Raw genomic sequence first — 18900 nt, 5'->3', positions numbered from 1 at the left:
GTTCATAGCCCCATTTGACAGCTGAGGAAACTGAGGCACAGAGAGGTACAGGATTTGTATGCAGTAGGTAGCAGAACTGGTGCTCCGACCCACGTGTGCCTGGCCCAGGCTCCTCCTCTAACTCGTAGTCCCTAGGGCGGGGGAAGAGCACGTGCATTGGACTCTCTGGGTGGCCTTTCAGACCACCCATCTCAGATGTCCCAGGCATTCTGGCTGTGAATTATGTCCACAGTGGGCTGGATTTCTCAGATGTGTTGGGGTGAGAGGGGCTGGGTCACCCCTCACTGCTTCTGGGCCCTTTGTCCTCCATCTCACCTTGGTGGATCCCCTGCCTCAAGGCAGGCCCTGAACAGCAAAGGAAGACAGGAGCAGTCTGGCACAGCCTCTAGACCTCTGACCTTCTGCTTGGGGTAGCTGGGGTGCCAAACCATCTCCTCAACCAAGACCCACCCCTGACTGACTGCCCGCCAGGACCGGGGCTGCCGGGCCTGCCTGTGAGCTCACCATTCCAGCCTTTACCTCCCCAGCTTCTGCTCCTGGCAGGCACGCCAACACCACCTTAATTTTAGATGTGACATTTCTAGTGAGGGGAAAAGTATTTGTTCCCAGCACCGCAGTGACAGGGAAAAGCTGGGTGTGGGCAGCAGCCCCTAGGGGTAAGAGCTTTCATGCCCTTCTCTGAGGGGACAGCTTCCCAGCCAGGATGCTTAGCAGAGGCCTGGCAGAATGGCAGGTGCCGGAGGGAAAGACCCTCTTACCCCTATCCTGAGGGGAGAGAGTCCAGCTCAGGCCTCAGAGGTGCTGAGAGGCAAAGGGTCCAGGCGAGAGCCAAGGAGACACCTTGGGCCATCCTAGATGACCGCTGTTGTCCTGGCCATTCAAACCCAAGCTCTTGGCCCCCAACCCCACTCCCCTCCCACTCAGTCAGCGACCCCTCTCTCCTGTGTCACGGACTCTATTCTACCTTCTCTTGTCTCTCTGACTCCTCCCAGCAGTATTTATTTGTTGTTGTTGTTGTGAGACAGAGTCTCTGTCACTCAGGCTGGAGCGCAGTGTTGCGATCTTGGCTCACTGCAGTCTCTGCCTCCTGGGTTCAAGCAATTCTCATGCCTCAGCCTCCCAAGTAGCTGAGACTACAGGCATGCACCACCATGCCCAGCTAATTGTCATATTTTTAGTAAAGACAGAGGTTTCGCCATGTTGGTCAGGCTGGTCTTGAACTCCTGACTTCAAGTGATCCACCCACCTTGGTCTCCCAAAGTGCTAGGATTACAGACGTAAGCCACCAACCCTGGCCCCCAGCAGTATTAAAAACACACCTAAATTGTCTCTTTTTAAATTTATTTATTTATTTTTTTAAGATGGGGTCCACTGTTTTGCCCAGGCTGGTCCCGAACTCCTGTCCTCAACATGATCATAAAGTAAGCTTCTCCAGCTCAGGCTGGAGCAATATTTATTCCCACCACCACCTTACGCCCCACCACCTCCCACTACTTAACCTTTGGCCCCTGCAGCCTGGCCTCTGCCCTCCACATGCTGGCTAGCTTCCTCATGACCTGGTCATTATACTGGTGAGGATACTGGTTCAGCAGCTTGAACAGAGACCAAGTGACTCTAACAAGAGGGAAGGTGTGTTTCTTTCCTGTGAAAGAGTCTGCAGTGCAGGCCACTCTGGTGACTGGGTGGCTCTGCTCCATGATGTGACCCAGGGATCCAGGCTTCTTCCAGCTTGATGCTCAGCTATCCCCCATGGTGCTGCCTGCCTATGTTGTAGTCAAGGCTGGCTCACCCCGCTCCATTGTCCTTCCAGCAGCTAGGGGATAGGGAATGGTGGAGCCAGGGCAGGCAGCTTCCTTGTAAAAGGTGACCCAGAACCTACCCACATCACTCCTCACATTCCCAATTGACCAGAACTTAGTCACATGGCCTCCCTCAACTGCAGGGAGTGCTGGGAAATAGAGTCTGTTATTTTACTCACACCCATTGGCCAAAGTGGTGTCATGTGACCTCTACCAGCTGCAAAGGAGTCTGGGGAATGTATTCTCTGGCTTGGAGCCCATGTACCCTGCTAAAACCAAGAAGGAGCGTGTGGTTCTGTTACTAAAAGGAAGAAGGACAGTGTGTATATCGGAGGTCAAGTAGCAGTTTCAGCCATGGATCACCTTGAAATCTCAGGAATGCTTTCTGCTGGAGGGCCAGAAAACCAGATAAAGCTGTTACTGGTGGAAGGGATCCAAGTTACCAGCAGCTAATCCATATGGGTCTGCAGCACCCTCAATTCTTGCCTCAGAAGAAAGAATTGGAACTGATGGGCATAAGACAGAAAAAGACTGAGGCATGTTTTAGAGCAGAAGTGGAAGTTTATTTTAAAAGGCTTTAGAAAAAGAAAGAAAGGAAAATATGCTTGGAAGAGTCCCAAGTGGGCATGTGAAGGTCAAGTTCTGTGTGGGCCCTTGATCCTAGGAGTTTATAGGCTGGTCCCTTTTCCTATGATTCTTCTCTTAGGGTGGGCTACCCCCACGCACAGTGCCCTCCTTACCCTTGGGAGGTGAGCACGTGCAGCGTGTTTAGGAAGTTGCACGCATGCCTATCATCTGATGCTTTCTTCCCTTTTCCAGTGGAGTGCCCCTGGAAGGTCAGACTCCGCTGTTTTGTCTCTTAAGGCACCTGCCCAGGAAGTTGCGTCTCCCTGGCACCTGCATTCCTTTAACACATGAGTGCAACCAGTGTGGACCATCAGAAAATGGTCTCTCCCTAGCCCAGCTGCCAATTTATCACTTTTAGAAAGGCAATGAGATCATTGCTGAACTATCACCCAACATTCCTAGTGGGTGGGGGAGAGCCCTCCTGTGCCCCACTCATGATTGTCTAACTATCTGTAACAAAGCGACTTGAGTCTTAAGAACATTTACTGTTTACGTAACAAGATGGGGATAGTTTGGGATTGGTTCTACAGTTCCTTGATATCTGTGATTCTCATGTCCTTATCCTCATGGTCACAATATGGCTGCCATAGCTCCAGGCATCATGTTACCAGACACCACATTCAAGGCAGTAAAAGGAAGAGTGGGGCTTTCTATACCCATAGTCTATTCTGTTGGATAAACTTAGACACGCTGAAATGTTAGCGTTTATTTGAACAAACAGTGATTCCTGCTGTGAGCAGTTCAGCGCTACAGTAAGGGAATATGAGGGAAAACTTCTATAAGGTGCTCCTGGAAGCAAGACAGAAAACATTTGCCTACAGTGAACAGTCCCTAGTTAGAGGTTGTTGGTAGCTTCTGATGGATCAAGCTTAAGTTCTGTTTTCCTGTTTATACTGAGTTGGATTTGGGTTTGCTGATGGAGGAATCTGAGGCCTGGAGCCAGCTCAGCCTGATGGCCTCCCAGTTCATTTCTTAACAATGCCCCTCCAGCTGCCAGACAGGCTGAGAGAACGAATATCTGACAGGAGGGAGTGAGCATGCCACATTTGCCTTAGATCAACTGTGATTCATCCCTTGAGGCTGGGCATGGTACCCCTGAACAGAGGGAAGGTTCTGCGAGTGAAGGGGTGCTGACTTGGCAGTCGTCAGCCTGCCCCCAACGGCTGCCCTGTCTGGTGCAAGGCCCTACCCTCCAAAGCTCCTGCCCCCTCTCAGTGCTGTGCTGTTGCCCACTCCCTCCTTCGTCCTGTACCTGGCACTCCCCTTGTGCTCCCCCCACCCTCTGGCTGCTCCTTCTCCATCGTCTCTGTTTACACTCACACAGCCTCCGCCCACACTCCTAGTCCGTGCTCCCTCCTGATACTCTGACGCCAGCCCCACCCCTCACCTCCCACAGTGACCCCCCCGCCCTGTCTTAGCCTTGCTTATGGGTCTGACCACTGCTCGGTCCCAGCATCCCAGGCCTCATCTGAACCTCAGCCAGGGTCCCCAGGACTGCGAGTTTATCAGTGAAAGGCAGTTTGACTCTAGATCAGTTATGAGAGTTCTCTGGGGCTTTGTTCACCAATCTTAAAGTGCAGATTATAACACACATCTCTCAAAGTATTAGAAAGATTATATTCGGGGGAAAGACTTGGGGAACGTTAATCAATGGCTTATACAAGTGTGGGGTTTTCTTTCTCCCTGCAGCACTGAACCCAATATCTGGTTCACTATGGTGACTCTTCAGTAATAAATAAGTAAATGAATGGCTGGGTGATTCTGGCATGGAGCCGTCTATATTCATGATCTGTTTCCATGTGGCAAATTGCCTCAAAATTCAGGGACTTCCAAGAACAGACATTTCATATCTACAGCTCCTGTGGGTGAGGAGCTCAGGTACTGGCTTAGCCAGGGGGTTCTGCCTCCTCTTGAGAAGTTCCCATCTGGGAGTCAGGTGGGGTGGTGTCATCCGAAGGCTGGACTGGGGCTGGAGGATCTGTTCCAGGCTGGCTCCCACAGCTATAAGGGGAGGCCTCGGTTCCTCTCTGTGTGACTACTCATGGCACAGCAGCTGGCTCCCCAGTGCAGTGACCCAGGAGAGCAGGCGAGAGCCACCACAGTGGAGGCTGCATGCCCTTCATCTCACCTCAGGGGCACACAGGCACTTCTGCCTCACTGTGCCTGTTAGAAGGGAGTCACTGCATCTGGCCACTCTCTAGGCCCTAAGCCTCACCTCTTGAAGAAAGAGTGATAATTTATGGATGTCCTTTTTTTTTCTTTTTTGAGACAGAGTCTCACTGTCTCTCAGGCTGAAGCCCAGTAGCGGGATCACAGCTCATTGCAGCCTCAACCTCCTGAGCTCAAGTGATCCTCCTGCCTCAGCCTCCCAACTACCTGGGACTACAGGCATCCGCCACCACACCTGGCTAATTTTTTTTTACTTTGTGTGCATGTGTAGAGACAGGGTCTCACTGTATTGCCCAGGCTGGTCTCAAACTCCTGGTCTCAAGCAATCCTCCCACTTCAGCCTCCCAAAGTGCTGGCATTACAGGCGTGAGCTACCTTGCTGGTCTTGGACACCTTTTGAACCACCACATGCTTAGGTTTGAAGTTCACCTTTAACCTTTTATTGTTGGTGATGTCCAAGACCTCCATAGCGTCATCAAAATCCATGCTCTATCCAAGTTCACACAAAAATCCTCACCCCTGCATGTTATAACAACACAGGAAGCTTGAGGACATTATGCAGAGTGAGATCAGTCACAGAAGGACTGATGCTGTGTGAGTCTATGGTATCTAGGATCATCAAATTCACAGAGTCGGGGGTAGAATGAGGGTTCCAGGACTGAGGGAGGGGCATCGGGAGTGAGTGTTTAATGAGGACAAGAGCTTCAGTTTGGGAAGAGGGAAAGTTCTGGAAAGGGGTGGTGGTGGTGGTGGTGTAACTGTGAGTGTACTAACACTGCTCAGCTATACACTTGGAAATGATTGTATGTTACGTGTACTTCACTACGATTAAAAGGTAATAATTAACATCCTCACCTCTGCATGGCCCTGCCTGGTACTGCGGCCCACTGGGCGGGGAGGGTCCCCTGGGGTGAGCGTGGGGGTGGGAGGCGCAGGCCCACCCTCCAGACACCAGCGGGCGATGCTGTCTTTGCAGAAGGACACGGGTTTCTCTATGAAACATTTGGGATCCGGCCACAGTTCTCCTGGCACGTTGACCCGTTTGGCGCCTCTGCCACGACCCCCACCCTATTTGCGCTGGCAGGGTTCAACGCCCACCTCGGCTCCCGGATCGACTACGACCTGAAGGCTGCCATGCAGGAGGCCCAGGTGAGTGTGTGCCCCGACTGCTGCCGCCCCGCCACCGCGCCTTCCTTCCCTCCGTGGGTCAGAGCATGGTGGAAAGCTGCTGCTCTATGCCAGCGTGTTCGGGAATTGTTGGCAGCCACATAGACCACGGGGCTGTCCCCTAGCCTTTGCTCTCGCTGCCTCCTCCACCAGGAGGACCCCCTTCCCTGTATGCCCAGCTTCTCACAGAGCTGCAGGCACAGCTTGGGTGTCTCCCACTTCCAGACCCCTATCTGTAGGGTTCTTGGGCCCCACAGGGTCGTGGGGTGTCCCTTATGCTGTGCTGAGGTGCAGGATCCGGGAAGTAAAGAGACAGGACACTGAAGAACTGGTGAAGAGCATCTGGACTCGGGGGGCCACGCCACCTATGAGCAGAGATCAGCGAGGCCCCGAATGCCCAGAAGCATCTGTATTTATTAGGTACAAGCAGGGGGCAGGGTCGTGAGTGAGGTTATCATCTGTAGGCTTAGTAATAGGGCATACATAATCATGTGAGTCACAAGCGAGGGGGCCACCCCATTATGTCACCTGGGCAGAGAGGTGGGCCGTGCGCAGTAGGGGGCTGTGCCGTGTGCAGTAGTAGAGGGTCGTGTACAGAAAAGGAGTCCACCCCCATTAGGTCACCGAGGCAAAGAGGTGGGCTGTGTGCAACAGGTGTCATGCGCAACACTTCTTATCTGGGGGCTGGAGAAGTCAAAGGATTTCTAATAGAAGGATGCTGTAAGCCAATGCAGTGAGAGCTGACAGACTTGTGCTCTTCTCTTAAGATATTTATGGGAGGATGATTTGAGCTAGCTCAGAAGTGAGGAAAGACTGACAGGGTGTACAGCCGCCGTGACTGGTCACAGCAGAGGGGTTCTTCTCCCTCAGTTACTTCCGGGATCTCAGGCCTGAGGCCTACTTTCCACAGGAACTGGATGCAAGATGCTACACCTCCTTTATCAGGAGGAGCGGCTCCTGCTCCAAGCCTGCCATACAGCGTATGCCCTTTCAGGCAGGGACGCCACCGCCTGGGTCTTTGGTTCTTGTCCTGGTCTGGCTGTTTTCCCATGTGCTGCTTCTGTTCTGTGACTGCTCTAGGCATTCCTCCTCCTACAAACTACTATATGGTTATATAGAGGATTCTATAAATCAGCACTAAATGTGTCAGTACAGCTCCTACTGCAATACCTACATGATTATACAGAAAGATTATGTGGAACTAAGTATGGTAGATATAAGTACTAAGTATGATGATATAAGCTAGATATATGCAAGCAGTAAGTTATGCTTCAGGCACTAATTCCATAAACTAATATATGATTATATACAAAGGATTACGTAAAGGAAACAGCTGAGTAATAACACTATAAACTAAGATATTCTTCAGGCACTAATTGTGCCTGGGGTCTGGACGGTTCTCCTTCCTCGGTGCCCATGGGGGTGTTACCCACACCTATCCGCTTCAGCTGGCCCAGAGGTGGGCTGATTCCTTCTGTGGGCCCCCAGCAGGGACGACAGCAGAATAGCACTCAGTAAGCAGGGGCTGACGGCCAGAGGAATGGCAGGGCGTGTTCAGCTGGGAGAAGAGTTAGCAGCGACGCCGTGACTCTTCAGGTGTGTGGGCAACTATTATTACAAGATTTAAGTAGCAGCCACAGCCGTGGTAGACGCTGCCTTCCATCGTGCCCTCGGGAGTGCCAGGCCTCCAGGCCCTACTCACCCTTCATCTCTTTTTCTTTTTTTTGGAGACAGGGTCTCACTGTGTCGCCCGGGCTAGAGTGCACAATCTCGGCTCACGGTAAACTCTACCTCCCGGGTTCCAGCGATTCTCGTGCCTCAGCCTCTCAAGTAGCTGGGATTACAGGTGTACACCACCAACCCCAGATAAATTTTTTTTGTATTTTTTGTAGAGACAGGGTTTCACCGTGTTGGCCGGGCTGGTCTCAAACTCCTGGCCTCAAGCGATCCACCCACCTCAGTCTCCCAAAGTGCTGGGATGACAGGCAGGAGCCGCGGTGCCTGGCTTCATCTTGCATTTCTTTTAACCCTCACAGCAACCTTATGGGTTGGTGTCTTAGTTTCCTGGTGCTGCCGTAACAAAGCACCACCGACTGGTAACTTAAGCGATAGAAACATTGCCCCATGGCTCTGTAGGCTGGAAGTCCAGGGTCAAGGTGTCGACGGGGCCACGCCCCCCTCTGAAGGTGCAAGGGAAGGGGCTACTCCAGGCCTCTCTCCTCGGCTTATGGAGGTCGCGCTTCTCCCAGTGCCCTCGTATCATCTTCCCTCTGTGCGTGTCTGTGTCCCAATTTTCCCTTTTTCTAAGGACACCTGTCCTATTGTATGGGGGCCCACCCTAATGACCTCATTTTAACTTGATTACTTCTGTAAAGATCCCATTTCTGGCTGGGCATGGTGGCTCACACCTATAATCCCAGCCCTTTGGGAGGCCGAGGCAGGCGGATCACCTGAGGTCGGGAGTTCAAGACCAGCCTGGCCAACATGACGAAACCCTGTCTCTACTAACAATACAAAAATTAGCCAGGCGTGGTGGCGGGTGCCTGTAATCCCAGCTACTTGGGAGGCTGAGGCAAGACAATCACTTGATCCTGGGAGGTAGAGGTTGCAGTGAGTCGAGATCGCACCACTGCACTCCAGCCTGGGCAACAGAGCGAGACTCATGTTAAAAAAAAAAAAAAAGAAAAAAAGACCTCATTTCCAAATAAGGTCACATTCTGGGTTACTGGGGGTTAGGACTGCAGCATAGTTTTTGAGGGGGGCACAATTCCCATAACAGATGGATAAGGTTATAATCATACCCATTTTACACATGAGGAAACTAAGGCCCAAAAAGTTACGTATCCTTTCCAGGATTGCTGTGGTAACAGTTCTGGAGGGCAGTGGTCGGCCTGGCCAGCGGGAGTTACACAAAAGTAGACACAGGCTCTAGGTGGGCAGGAGAGGTCATGTTTTTATTGTGAGTGGGGGCTCTTCAGTGTCTCCTGAACGCATAGTATCCTGAACACGTACTTCCTGGGTCAGCCCCACGTCACCTGCAGATGGCCCTGTGCGCTGGGTGTGGGCCTCCCCGTTTTTCATGCAGAAATCGAGTCACAGAGCCTGTACTTAATAGAACTAGGACTTTTTTCCTGCTTTGTAAACCTGAGCCTGTCGAACCATCAGAACTCTTAAAAAATAAACTGTTCCTCAAGAATCTAGAACCAGAAATACCATTTGACCCAGCAATCCCATGACTGGGTGTATATTCAAAGAATTATAAGTCATTCTGCTCTAAAGACACACGCACACGTATGTTTATTGCTGCCCTATTCACAATAGCTAAGACTTGGAACCAACCCAAATGTTCATCAATGATAGACTGGATAAAGAAAATGTGGCACATACATACCATGGAATACTACGCAGCCATCAACATGGATGAGTTCATGTTCTTTGCAGGGACATGGATGAAGCTGGAAACCATTATTCTCAGCAGACTAACACAGGAACAGAAAACCAAACACCGCATGTTCTCACTCATAAGTGGGAGTTGAACTATGATAACACATGGACATAGGGAGGGGAGCATCACACACTGGGGCCTGTTAGGGGGTTGGGGACTAGGGGAGGGATAGCATGAGAAATACCTAATGTAGATGACAGGTTGATGGGTGCAGCAAACCACCATGGCACATGTATACCTATGTAACAAACCTGCATGTTCTGCACATGTATCCCAGAACTTAAAGTATAATAATAAATAGATAAAAATAAAAATAAACTGCACACTTGGTGAGAAGTAATGAGCTCCCTGCACCTGGGGGCATTCAAGCAGAGTTAGAATGCACTGATCCTACAGGCTTTGGCAAAGAAAAGCCTGCATTGAGGAGTGGGTGGGGTGAATGAACACGCTTTCCAGAGGGAAATTCCACAACCAGTCTTACAGAGGAAACGGCAGGGGAGATCTCGTCCTTGAACCATTGAGGGAGGGCTGAGGTGAGGGCAGGCAGGAGACACCCAGATGGGGCTAAGGGAAGCGGAGCCGGGGCAGCCACTGGGCCCCTCCAGCCTCACTCTGCTCCCTCTTGGTTTGCAGGGGCTGCAGTTCGTGTGGCGAGGGTCCCGATCCCTCTTGGAGCAGCAGGAGATCTTCACACATGTCATGGACCAGTACGGCTACTGCACCCCGTCCCACATCCCATTCTCCAACAGGTACGTGCCCTTCCGCAGTGCCTTTGGGATCTGAGACAGCAGGGTTGGCCCAGCCCCTGCAGCTGTTCTGCAGCTTTGTTTTTGTTTGTTTGTTTAAGACAAGAATTTCCGCTCTGTTGCCCAGGCCGGAGTGCAGTGGCGTGATCTCAGCTCACTGCAACCTCCACCTCTTGAGTCCTAGCGATTTTCCTGCCTCAATCTCCCTGGTAGCTGGGATTACAGGTGCCCACCACCACACCCAGCTAATTTTTGTATTTTTAGTAGAGACAGGGTTTCACCATGTTAGCCAGGCTGGTCTCAAACTCCTGACCTCAGGTGATCCACCCACCTTGGCCTCCCAAAGTGCTGGGATTACAGGCGTGAGCTGCCGCGCCTGGCCCTGTTCTGCTGTTTTTGACAAGAGCTCCTTGAGCGTTTCCACACGTGGTTTCCCATTCTTAAGCTTCCGCAGCAGAGTGGATGGGCTTATCAACCCCATTTTACAGATGAGGAAACTGAGGCTCAGAGAGAATAAGTGACCAGATCAGCATGTACCACTGCATTCCAGCCTGGGCAACACAGCGAGACCCTGTCTCAAAAAATAAATAAATAAAAATAACTAAATTAAAACGATGAGGTCTTTACATCAGTGTTCTCAAGAAGCTCATTCCTGGCCATGACAGGTCCCCTTCTGCTCTGGCCTCAGCTGTTCCTATCTGCAAGGTGAGGAAGTTGAATGTGCTGACTTCCCGGAGCCATCCATCGCCCCCCATCCCGTCCACAGCCCTCCAGGACACTGTCCAGCATCTCCCTAACACCCTCCAAGCTCACCTGCCCTCAACCACAGTGACCTCCCTGCCTCCATCCCACCTGGGCCTGGAGAGTGAGCTGGGTTCCAGGCTGGAGGTGCAGAGATGGGGTGCAGTGGATGTGGGGGAAGGTCCCCGGACACAGATGTTTCCCCACCTGTTCCTGACATGGCCTGGCTTTGTTGCCGGGGGTTTGGCACAAGGGTTCCTCCCCACCCACCCTTTCCCCTCCACATCCTTGTCCCTGTCAGGAGTCATACTGAGGAAGGCTGGAGGAGGCAGGATGCAATGGCTCACGCCTGTAATCCCAGCACTTTTGGAGGCTGAGGTGGGTGGATCACTTGAGGTCAGGTGTTCGAGACCAGTCTGGCCAACCTGGTGAAACTCCGACTCTACTAAAAATAAAAAAATTAGCCAGGTGTGGTGGCAGGTGCCTGTAATCTCAGCTACCTGGGAGGCTGAGACAGGAGAATCACTTGAACCCGCAAGGTGGAGGTTGCAGTAAGCCAAGATGGTGCCACTGCACTCCAATCTGGGCAACAGAATGAGACCCCATCTCAAAAAAAAAAAATGGCTGAAGGAGTGAGAGAGGGAAGGGGCCTGGGAGTCTCAGGAATGAATCACTGCTCATCCTCATCTTGTAGAGCCGCCTCCTGTCCGTTCACCTTCTCTTCACCCCGTGGTGAAGGAGGGGTCCTCACCTTAAATAGTAGATGGCTGAACACACACCACCCTACCCAGCACAAGTGACATCCGCTGCAGTTTCTGTTTGTCACGTACACTCACAACTCACACCACACTCGCCAAGGCCCCATGGGGGTGCACTGTGGAGCGGACCGAACACACAGGGGCAGCCGTGTAGCAGCAAGGGGGAGGGTCCCCTCCAGCTCCAGCAGAGGGTGCGAGTGGCTGGTGTGAATAATTTCACCAGTGGCGGGGACGTGGAAACTGTTAGGTGGAGGACAAGGTGGTGTGCAGCTGGTCTGACTGCTAGCGGAAGAGCTAGACAAGGGGACATTCCTGCTGGTGGGGGCTATCAGGTGGCAGCAGGGGACTCCTAGACCACTGGGGTCCTTCAAGTCTCAGATGTCAAGAAGCACATGGGATTTTAGCCTCACCGCACACCTCCTTCCCCAGAAGGGTTTGGGTGAGGACTCAGTGGGGACCAGGACCCCCGCGGGCAGAAAGGGACAGCAGTGAGCCCACGTGCATGTTCCTGGCACTCCTCATGCACCAGGCCGTGTTCCAAGCATTCTCCCCATGATAACTCACAGACCCTCGCAGCAGCCCCCTGACAGAGATGCTGTGAATGCTCCATCTTACAGAAGAAGAAACCGAGGCACAGCCGCCCACCCCAGGTCCTACAGCTGGCAGAAGTGGTGGAGCTGGCGCTGGATTCCGGCCATCGGCTCCGCAGCCTCCACGTGGTGGCAGCAGCCAGCCTCGGTCTCCGTGCAGTCAGGCGGCCCTGGGTTCAAATCTGTGCTCTCCCCTTTGTGTCTGTGAGGCCCTGGCCAGGTGCTTAGCCTCACTTGGAACAGAAAAGACAACAGGCAAGGCAGAGGTGGGTGACGAATGCCAGGCGGGGTTCATTAGCGGTCACTGTGGTTTGTCAGCCCTCCTCTGCGCCCAGCACTATTTCTACCTCCTTTCCATAAATGACGTTTGTTTAATCCTCACTACAACCTGCTCCGCATTCTACCAGGGAGACCGAAGCTTGGTGAGGCTAGAGGTGGCAGCGCTGGTGGCTGATGGCTGCTATCCCATTGCTTTGGGAGGCCGAGGTGGGAGGATTGCTTGAGCCCAGGAATTTCAGATCAGCCTGGGCAACAGAGCAAGACCTCATCTCCACACAGTTTACAAATAAGTCAAGCTTGGTGGTAGTCCCAGCTCCTGGGGAGGCTGAGGCAGGAAGATGGCTTGAGCCCAGGATTTCGAGGCTGCAGTGAGCTGTGATCATATTGCCACCCTCCAGCCTGGGCAACAGAGTGAGACCCTGTCTATAAAAGAAACAGAGGTGGGAGTGCTGGCAGGGGCTGCCCAGGATGGAGCGCTCCAGACGAGGGTTCCACGGGTGCTACCCCGAGGCTGCACGGTGTGCGCAAGGAAGGCACTTAACTGGGGGTTCTCCACACCCCAAGCCTAAGGCAAAAGGAGGAAGATGTTAAATACTGAGCCTGTCTTTATTTCACTCTGACATTTTCTTCATCTTGGGTTTTTTGCATTAATTTTAGTTTTTTAAAGTACTGCATTAAAATATCATTTATCTCAGCTACTGAGATTTGAGGCACCCCCTTAAATTTTGTGCTCTAGGCCAGGGTCTCACTTGCCTCACCTGGGCTCCAGCCCGCTTGGGGTCCTGAGACCCCGGGTCTGATGGGCGAGGAGGTGGCCTGCGTGAATGAGCAAACAAATCTCTGACCCACCGTCGGTCGTGGAGAGAGAGGATTCAGGCTCGGGGTGAAATGCACCGAGGTCCCAAGGCTGGGAGAACGTGGCATTTGGCTGTGAGCTCTGGTTGTCCACAGAGCTCCTGTCTTCTCCCCTAACCTTCTGCTCTCACACAGGTCAGGATTTTACTGGAATGGCGTGGCCGTCTTTCCCAAGCCACCCCCAGATGGGGTGTACCCCAACATGAGTGAGCCCGTCACCCCAGCCAACATCAACCTCTACGCTGAGGCCCTGGTGGCCAACGTGAAGCAGAGAGCCGCCTGGTTCCGGACACCCCACGTCCTCTGGCCCTGGGTAAGGCGGAGTCCCAGGCCCTATGTCGTCCACACAGCCCAGGGAGTACTGTGCAAGGCCCGGCCCCTGCACCCAAGGCCACCCTATCCAGACCCGGCCAGAGAGCCGTGCTCAGCCCAGTGGCTTCCCTGCAGACCCCTAGGCCTCTCCCACTCTGCCAGCCCCTCCCCCACCTGGAAAAGCACCGTCACCCAAGCTGGCTTCTCCAGCTCCCACTCAGCTCTCCTCCCTGCCTGGGCCGGAAGCCTGGCTCCCTGCTGGGGCACTGCGTTCCTTAGAGCATGCTGAGCCTCATTTGCCTCCGCTATAAAGTGGGGATGGTGGCAGCAAGCTTGATGAGAGTCGAAGGGTTCCCAGGAAGCCAGTGCCTGGCATGTCATTGCCATCATCACAGCTCACCTTCAGTGAGCACCTACTGTGTGCTGGGCACTGCTCCATGGGATATGTTTGTCTCATCCATCTAATTTTCACCACTGGGCCTAGGAAGCAGGCTGGTAATCCATTTCACAGTTGAGGGAACCAAGCCCAGAGAGGTTAAGGAATTTTCCTGAGGCCACAGAGTTCCTTAGCAGGGTAGCTAGGAAGGGGTGGAATTTGTGTTCAGACCCAGCTGGGCAGGCCCCACAGCTCCGCCTTCTTCATCCATGGTTGCCGTTTTGAAGGCAAGCTTAAGGTCAGTAAGTGATTCATGGTTATTATCATTGTTGTTAATAATTATATTAATTATAATAATTAATTATAATGATTTGGATAAGTAGTAACACTGATGGACCTTAAGAGATGCCCAGGGCCAGGGGCAGTGGTTCACACCTGTAATCTCAGCACTTTGGGAGTCCAAAGCAAGCAGATCACCTGAGGTCAGGAGTTCGAGACCAGCCTGGCCAACATGGTAAAACTCTGTCTACTAAAAGTATAAAAATTAGACAGGCATGATGGTGCAGGCCTGTTATCCCAGCTACTCAGGGAGGCTGAGGCAGGAGAATCGTTTGAACCCAGAAGGTGGAAGTTGCATGAGCTGAGATCGAGCCACTGCTCTCCAGCCTGGGCGACAGAGCGAGACTCTGTCTCCAAAAAAAAAAAAACCAAAAGATGCCCTGGGGATTCTGCTATGGGAGCCAGTTTGGGACCCCTCTTGGCCACCTTGGACAGTGGGAAGTCAGCCAGCAGGGGGATGGCGGTGAGCCCCCTTCCCCACCCGCGCCGGGCGAGCGCTCGCTCCCACGGCACAGGGTGTTTCTCCTGTGTCCCCGCAGGGATGTGACAAGCAGTTCTTCAATGCCTCGGTGCAGTTCGCCAACATGGACCCGCTGCTGGACCACATCAACAGTCACACTGCCGAGCTTGGCGTCTCAGTGCAGTATGCCACGCTGAGCGACTACTTCCGTGCCCTGCACGATCTCAATGTCACCTGGCGTGTCCACGATCACCATGACTTCCTGCCCTATTCCACAGGTACAGCCTTCCAGGGGCTGGGGTGGCAATTTGGAGGCAGGGAGGGGACAATCCATGTACCCTCTGCCCACCACATTGTCTGCTGAGCACTGCTCTCCAAGCCCTCGCGGAGTGCCAGACAGGCGCTGTGTGGGGTGCAGGAGCAGAGACTGGCCCCAGCCTGCTCGCTCCACCCGGATGTCCTGGCCGCCACATGTACCACTTGGTTCCCACGGGGTTCAGTCTCTCACCGGCGCCCACGCATGCCGTTTCCTGCCTCTGGCCTTTGCGCAGGCGGTGCCTCCTGCTGGGAGCGGCCTCCGCCACCTTCTCTTCCTGCCTGAGTTCCACATACACCTCCTCCAGGAGGCCTTTCCTGAGGCTGAGGCTGACTCAGGCTTCCTTTCACTGCACAGGCATCACAGTCATTACTGGGCCTGTGCCTCATGCCTGTGTCGTCATGCCAGAACTGGGCTGGCCACCAGCAGCACAGCCTGAGAGCTAAGAGGGCTGGCTGGGAGTGAGCCTCTACTCCCTGGCCGTGTGCAAGTCATGAAACCACCCTGCCCCCAAAGGGGGACATTTGTGGTGCCTTGTCCATAGATAGGGTTGCTGTGAAAATTCAATGGGAGGAAGTGCTCTCAGCTTCCTGCCCAGCACAGAGGCAGGACTCAGCAGGTGTCCTAGCTCTCTGTGTGCTGCTGTCACAAAATGCCACAGAATGGGTCATTGATGAGGAAAAGAAGTGTCTTTGACTCACAAGTGTGGAGGTGGAAAGTCCAAGGTGGAGAGCCGGTGTCTAGAGAGGGCTTTCTTACTGCACTACCCGTGGCTGAAGGCAGAGTGCAAAAGAACAGCCGGACAAGGGGGCTGAACTCACTTTTCTAACAATCCCAGTCCCGCGACAATGACGTTAATCTGATCGTGAGGGCAGAGCCTTCATGGCCTAATCACTTCTTAAGCGTCCCACCTCTTAATACAGTCACAATAGCAATTACATTTTAACATGGGTTTTGGAGGGGCTTTCAGACCTAGCATTTTGCCTCCAAAGAGATGCCACAGATGGACTCCAGCCATGGGGCTCATTCTGGCCTGGGCACTGCCTTGACTCACCCATGACCTGGGCTAGTCCTGCCTCTCTGGGCCCCAGCCTCTGGGACTGCACAGTCGCAGGCCCCTGCTGTTGACACTAGGTTGGAGGCAGGTGGGGCTACACACAGGGGTTGGGGGATGCACGTGGATGTGGGCATGGTTGTAGTCAAGGCAGGAGGGGTACTTTAATGCGGGCATGGCTGCTGGGGAGGTGGGTGGGGTGGTGAGTCAGGTTGGGTGTGGCTCTGTCCAGGTGGGCGTGATGTCCACATGGGCATGGTGTCGTGATGACAACTGATGCTGTGGAGCCCCTGCCAGACTGAATGGAATTGGGCCCCACCACCCACCCTCAACATGGCTGCAAAGCTGTGGAGGACCCCATCTGACCCACAGGCTGTGGCCTGTCCCCTGGGCCACGTGACCACCCCTCCCAGTCTGGTGCAGGACCAGTGGGGGAAGAACAGGGAGTCAAGGCAAATCTGGGCACATCCCAGACCCCGAGGAGCAGGAAAGCAGAAACAATAGGAAGCCACCTTCTGGGACGGACGGCCACTCCCGGGAGGGTTCAGCCCCCTGCGTCCTGCACGGGCCCTGGGCATCCTCATCCTCCTGTCTTGCATCAGGACAGTGGCTCCCTGGGGGTCTCTGAGCCCTTGCCTCCCCTACCATCCATCCTCCCTGGACGGCCAGAGAATGCATGCCTGGCCTGGCCTCCCCATGCCCACATCACGCATGAAGTCCTCTGCACGGTCAAGGCCCTTCTCAGTGGGCTCCCACCCACCTTGCTCCTCCTTTTCCCTCCCTGGGTCTCCCAGGCCCTCTCTAGACACCAGCTCTCCACCTTGGACTTCCCACCTCTACACTTGTGAGTCAGAGACACTTATTTTCCTCTGTCCTGGGTTTCCTAGGCACGCTGGGCTTGCCTCCAATCACCATCCGTCAGCAGCCCACCTGCCCCACCTGCCCCCCCTGCCCCAGTGCAGCCTGCCTCTCCCACCCTGCCCAGGCCCTGTCCAGGGCTTTCTGGCCAGTTCCTGGTCTGGCTGTGGGAGAAGCCCTAAACTGGGAGCTGCATGCCCTGGGATCACTGCCTGCCCAGACTGCCTCCTTGGGTGACCCTGGTAGAGGCTACCTCTGCGGCCCCGGCTTCTCAGCTCTTCCAGGGCTGGAGCTTAGTGGACTTCTGGGCCAGGCCGTCTCAAGCTCACTGTCTTTCCTTGTCTCCCAGAACCTTTCCAGGCCTGGACGGGCTTCTACACGTCCCGCAGCGCACTGAAGGGGCTGGCTCGGCGAGCCAGCGCCTTGTTGTATGCTGGGGAGTCCATGTTCACGCGCTACATGTGGCCGGCCCCCCGCGGGCATCTGGACCCCGCCTGGGCCCTGCAGCAGCTCCAGCAGCTTCGCTGGGCCGTCTCCGAGGTAACACCACGCTTAGCCACAGTGGCAGGATTGGAACCTCCCATGCTGTGCACCGCCCCTCCCTTGTCCTAGCCAAGCCTCCCAGCCCTGGGGCACTAGAGGCCACAGTTTACGGAGGGGAAACTGAAGTTTCCTTTGGTTACAAGGCCGGCGCATGGTGAACCCAGGCCAAGGCTGGGACCACAGCCTGATCCATCCAGCTGGTGGCCTCATTAAGCTTTGTAGCAGTTTATCAAGAGGGATAAAGGACGAGGTAGCGTGACATTTGTGTCTGACAGCCCTGCCTGCTTCCAGGGCTTGACTCAGCTATGTGATGTCAGGCACGTGACTCCACGCCCACCCGAGACCTAATTCCCTCCTGTACGATGAGAATGACGAGCTTGCCCAGGAGGATGGTGGGGCGATTGGATGTGCTGATGTGCACAGCCTGCCTGTGCAGTGGCTGGCAAATAGCCAGTTAATGAGCTTCCGTCTCCACCCATTCCCTACTGTACAGAAAGCTGAGACCCGAGACAGCCTGCACCTTGTCCTCAGTCACCTATCCGAAACAGCGTCACGCCAGCCATGACACTGTAACAGTTCCCTAAGAGGAATTGCTGGCAGAACATGTCATTGTGTTGTGGGAGAAATGAGGTGACTTTAGGTTCTGTCAGAGCAGGGGGTCCAGAGATGGAGGGCGGAGGTTCCCACATGGGGAGGAAAAGTTGGCCAAGCCCATCAGCTTCTCTGGCCTCAGTTCCCTCTTCTGTAAAATGATGGGGACTCCCCACTTCTCCACTGGCACCTGGCAAGCCAGAACAAGAGCCAGCACCTAGTAGATGCCTTGTGGGTGCCTCGCAGAGTCAGGTCCTAATCCTGTTCTTCTTCCTCCCCTGGGGGTTGCCACAGGTCCAGCACCACGATGCCATCACTGGGACTGAGTCCCCCAAGGTGAGAGACATGTACGTGGCGCACCTGGCCTCGGGAATGCTGGGCATGCGCAAGCTGATGGCGTCCATCGTCCTGGACAAGCTCCGGCCCCAGGAAGCCATGGCAGCCAGCTCCGGTGAGCCAGGCCCTGCGGGGAGGCTGTGACCCCTTTGTGAAGGGAGAGCCTGGGAGGGTCAGGGGAGGGGGTCAACAACCCCAGTTTCAGACTCTGAGTCCATATCTCCCAGGTCGCCCTACCCCATGGTGAGAGCTCGGACAGGTGGCTTCTGTCCTCCCAGCCTCTCTTTGCTCATCAGTGCAGTGAGGAAGGGTTGGTGATGTTAGAAGAAGAGCCAGAAATAACAGCTAACATGTTTTGAGCGTTTACTAAGCTCAAAATACCCTTCATGCAGTATTGAATTTAATGCCTCACAAAATCTGTACAAAATAGGAACGGTTACTGTCCTCATTTTACAGCCGAGGAAACAGACTCCAGTTATGTGCTAGCCCAGGGCCACTCGGGTAGCAAGGGGCAGAGCAGGGATTGAACCTGAACCCAG

The 18900-nt window shown here is 54.0% G+C and overlaps 1 protein-coding gene across 1 annotated transcript in view; it reads left to right on the top strand.

Annotated features, from left to right (window-relative positions):
• MAN2B2 (mannosidase alpha class 2B member 2) overlaps positions 1-18900 on the top strand; it is a 46034-nt gene that overhangs the window by 6589 nt on the left and 20545 nt on the right. Inside the window, exons 4-9 of the mRNA XM_012434997.3 lie at positions 5572-5744; positions 9841-9956; positions 13312-13489; positions 14743-14941; positions 17241-17431; positions 18320-18476. Of these exons, the coding sequence (XP_012290420.3) occupies positions 5572-5744; positions 9841-9956; positions 13312-13489; positions 14743-14941; positions 17241-17431; positions 18320-18476 (1014 nt within the window). The remainder of the gene's footprint in view (positions 1-5571; positions 5745-9840; positions 9957-13311; positions 13490-14742; positions 14942-17240; positions 17432-18319; positions 18477-18900) is intronic.

This window comes from Aotus nancymaae, unplaced genomic scaffold (assembly GCF_030222135.1).
Source record: "Aotus nancymaae isolate 86718 unplaced genomic scaffold, 86718_ANA_hifiasm-v0.15.2.pri h1tg000006l, whole genome shotgun sequence".
NCBI classification, from domain to species: Eukaryota; Metazoa; Chordata; class Mammalia; order Primates; family Aotidae; genus Aotus; species Aotus nancymaae.
Note: the sequence above shows the minus strand (reverse complement) of the source record. Positions and strands in the feature narration are given on the sequence as shown.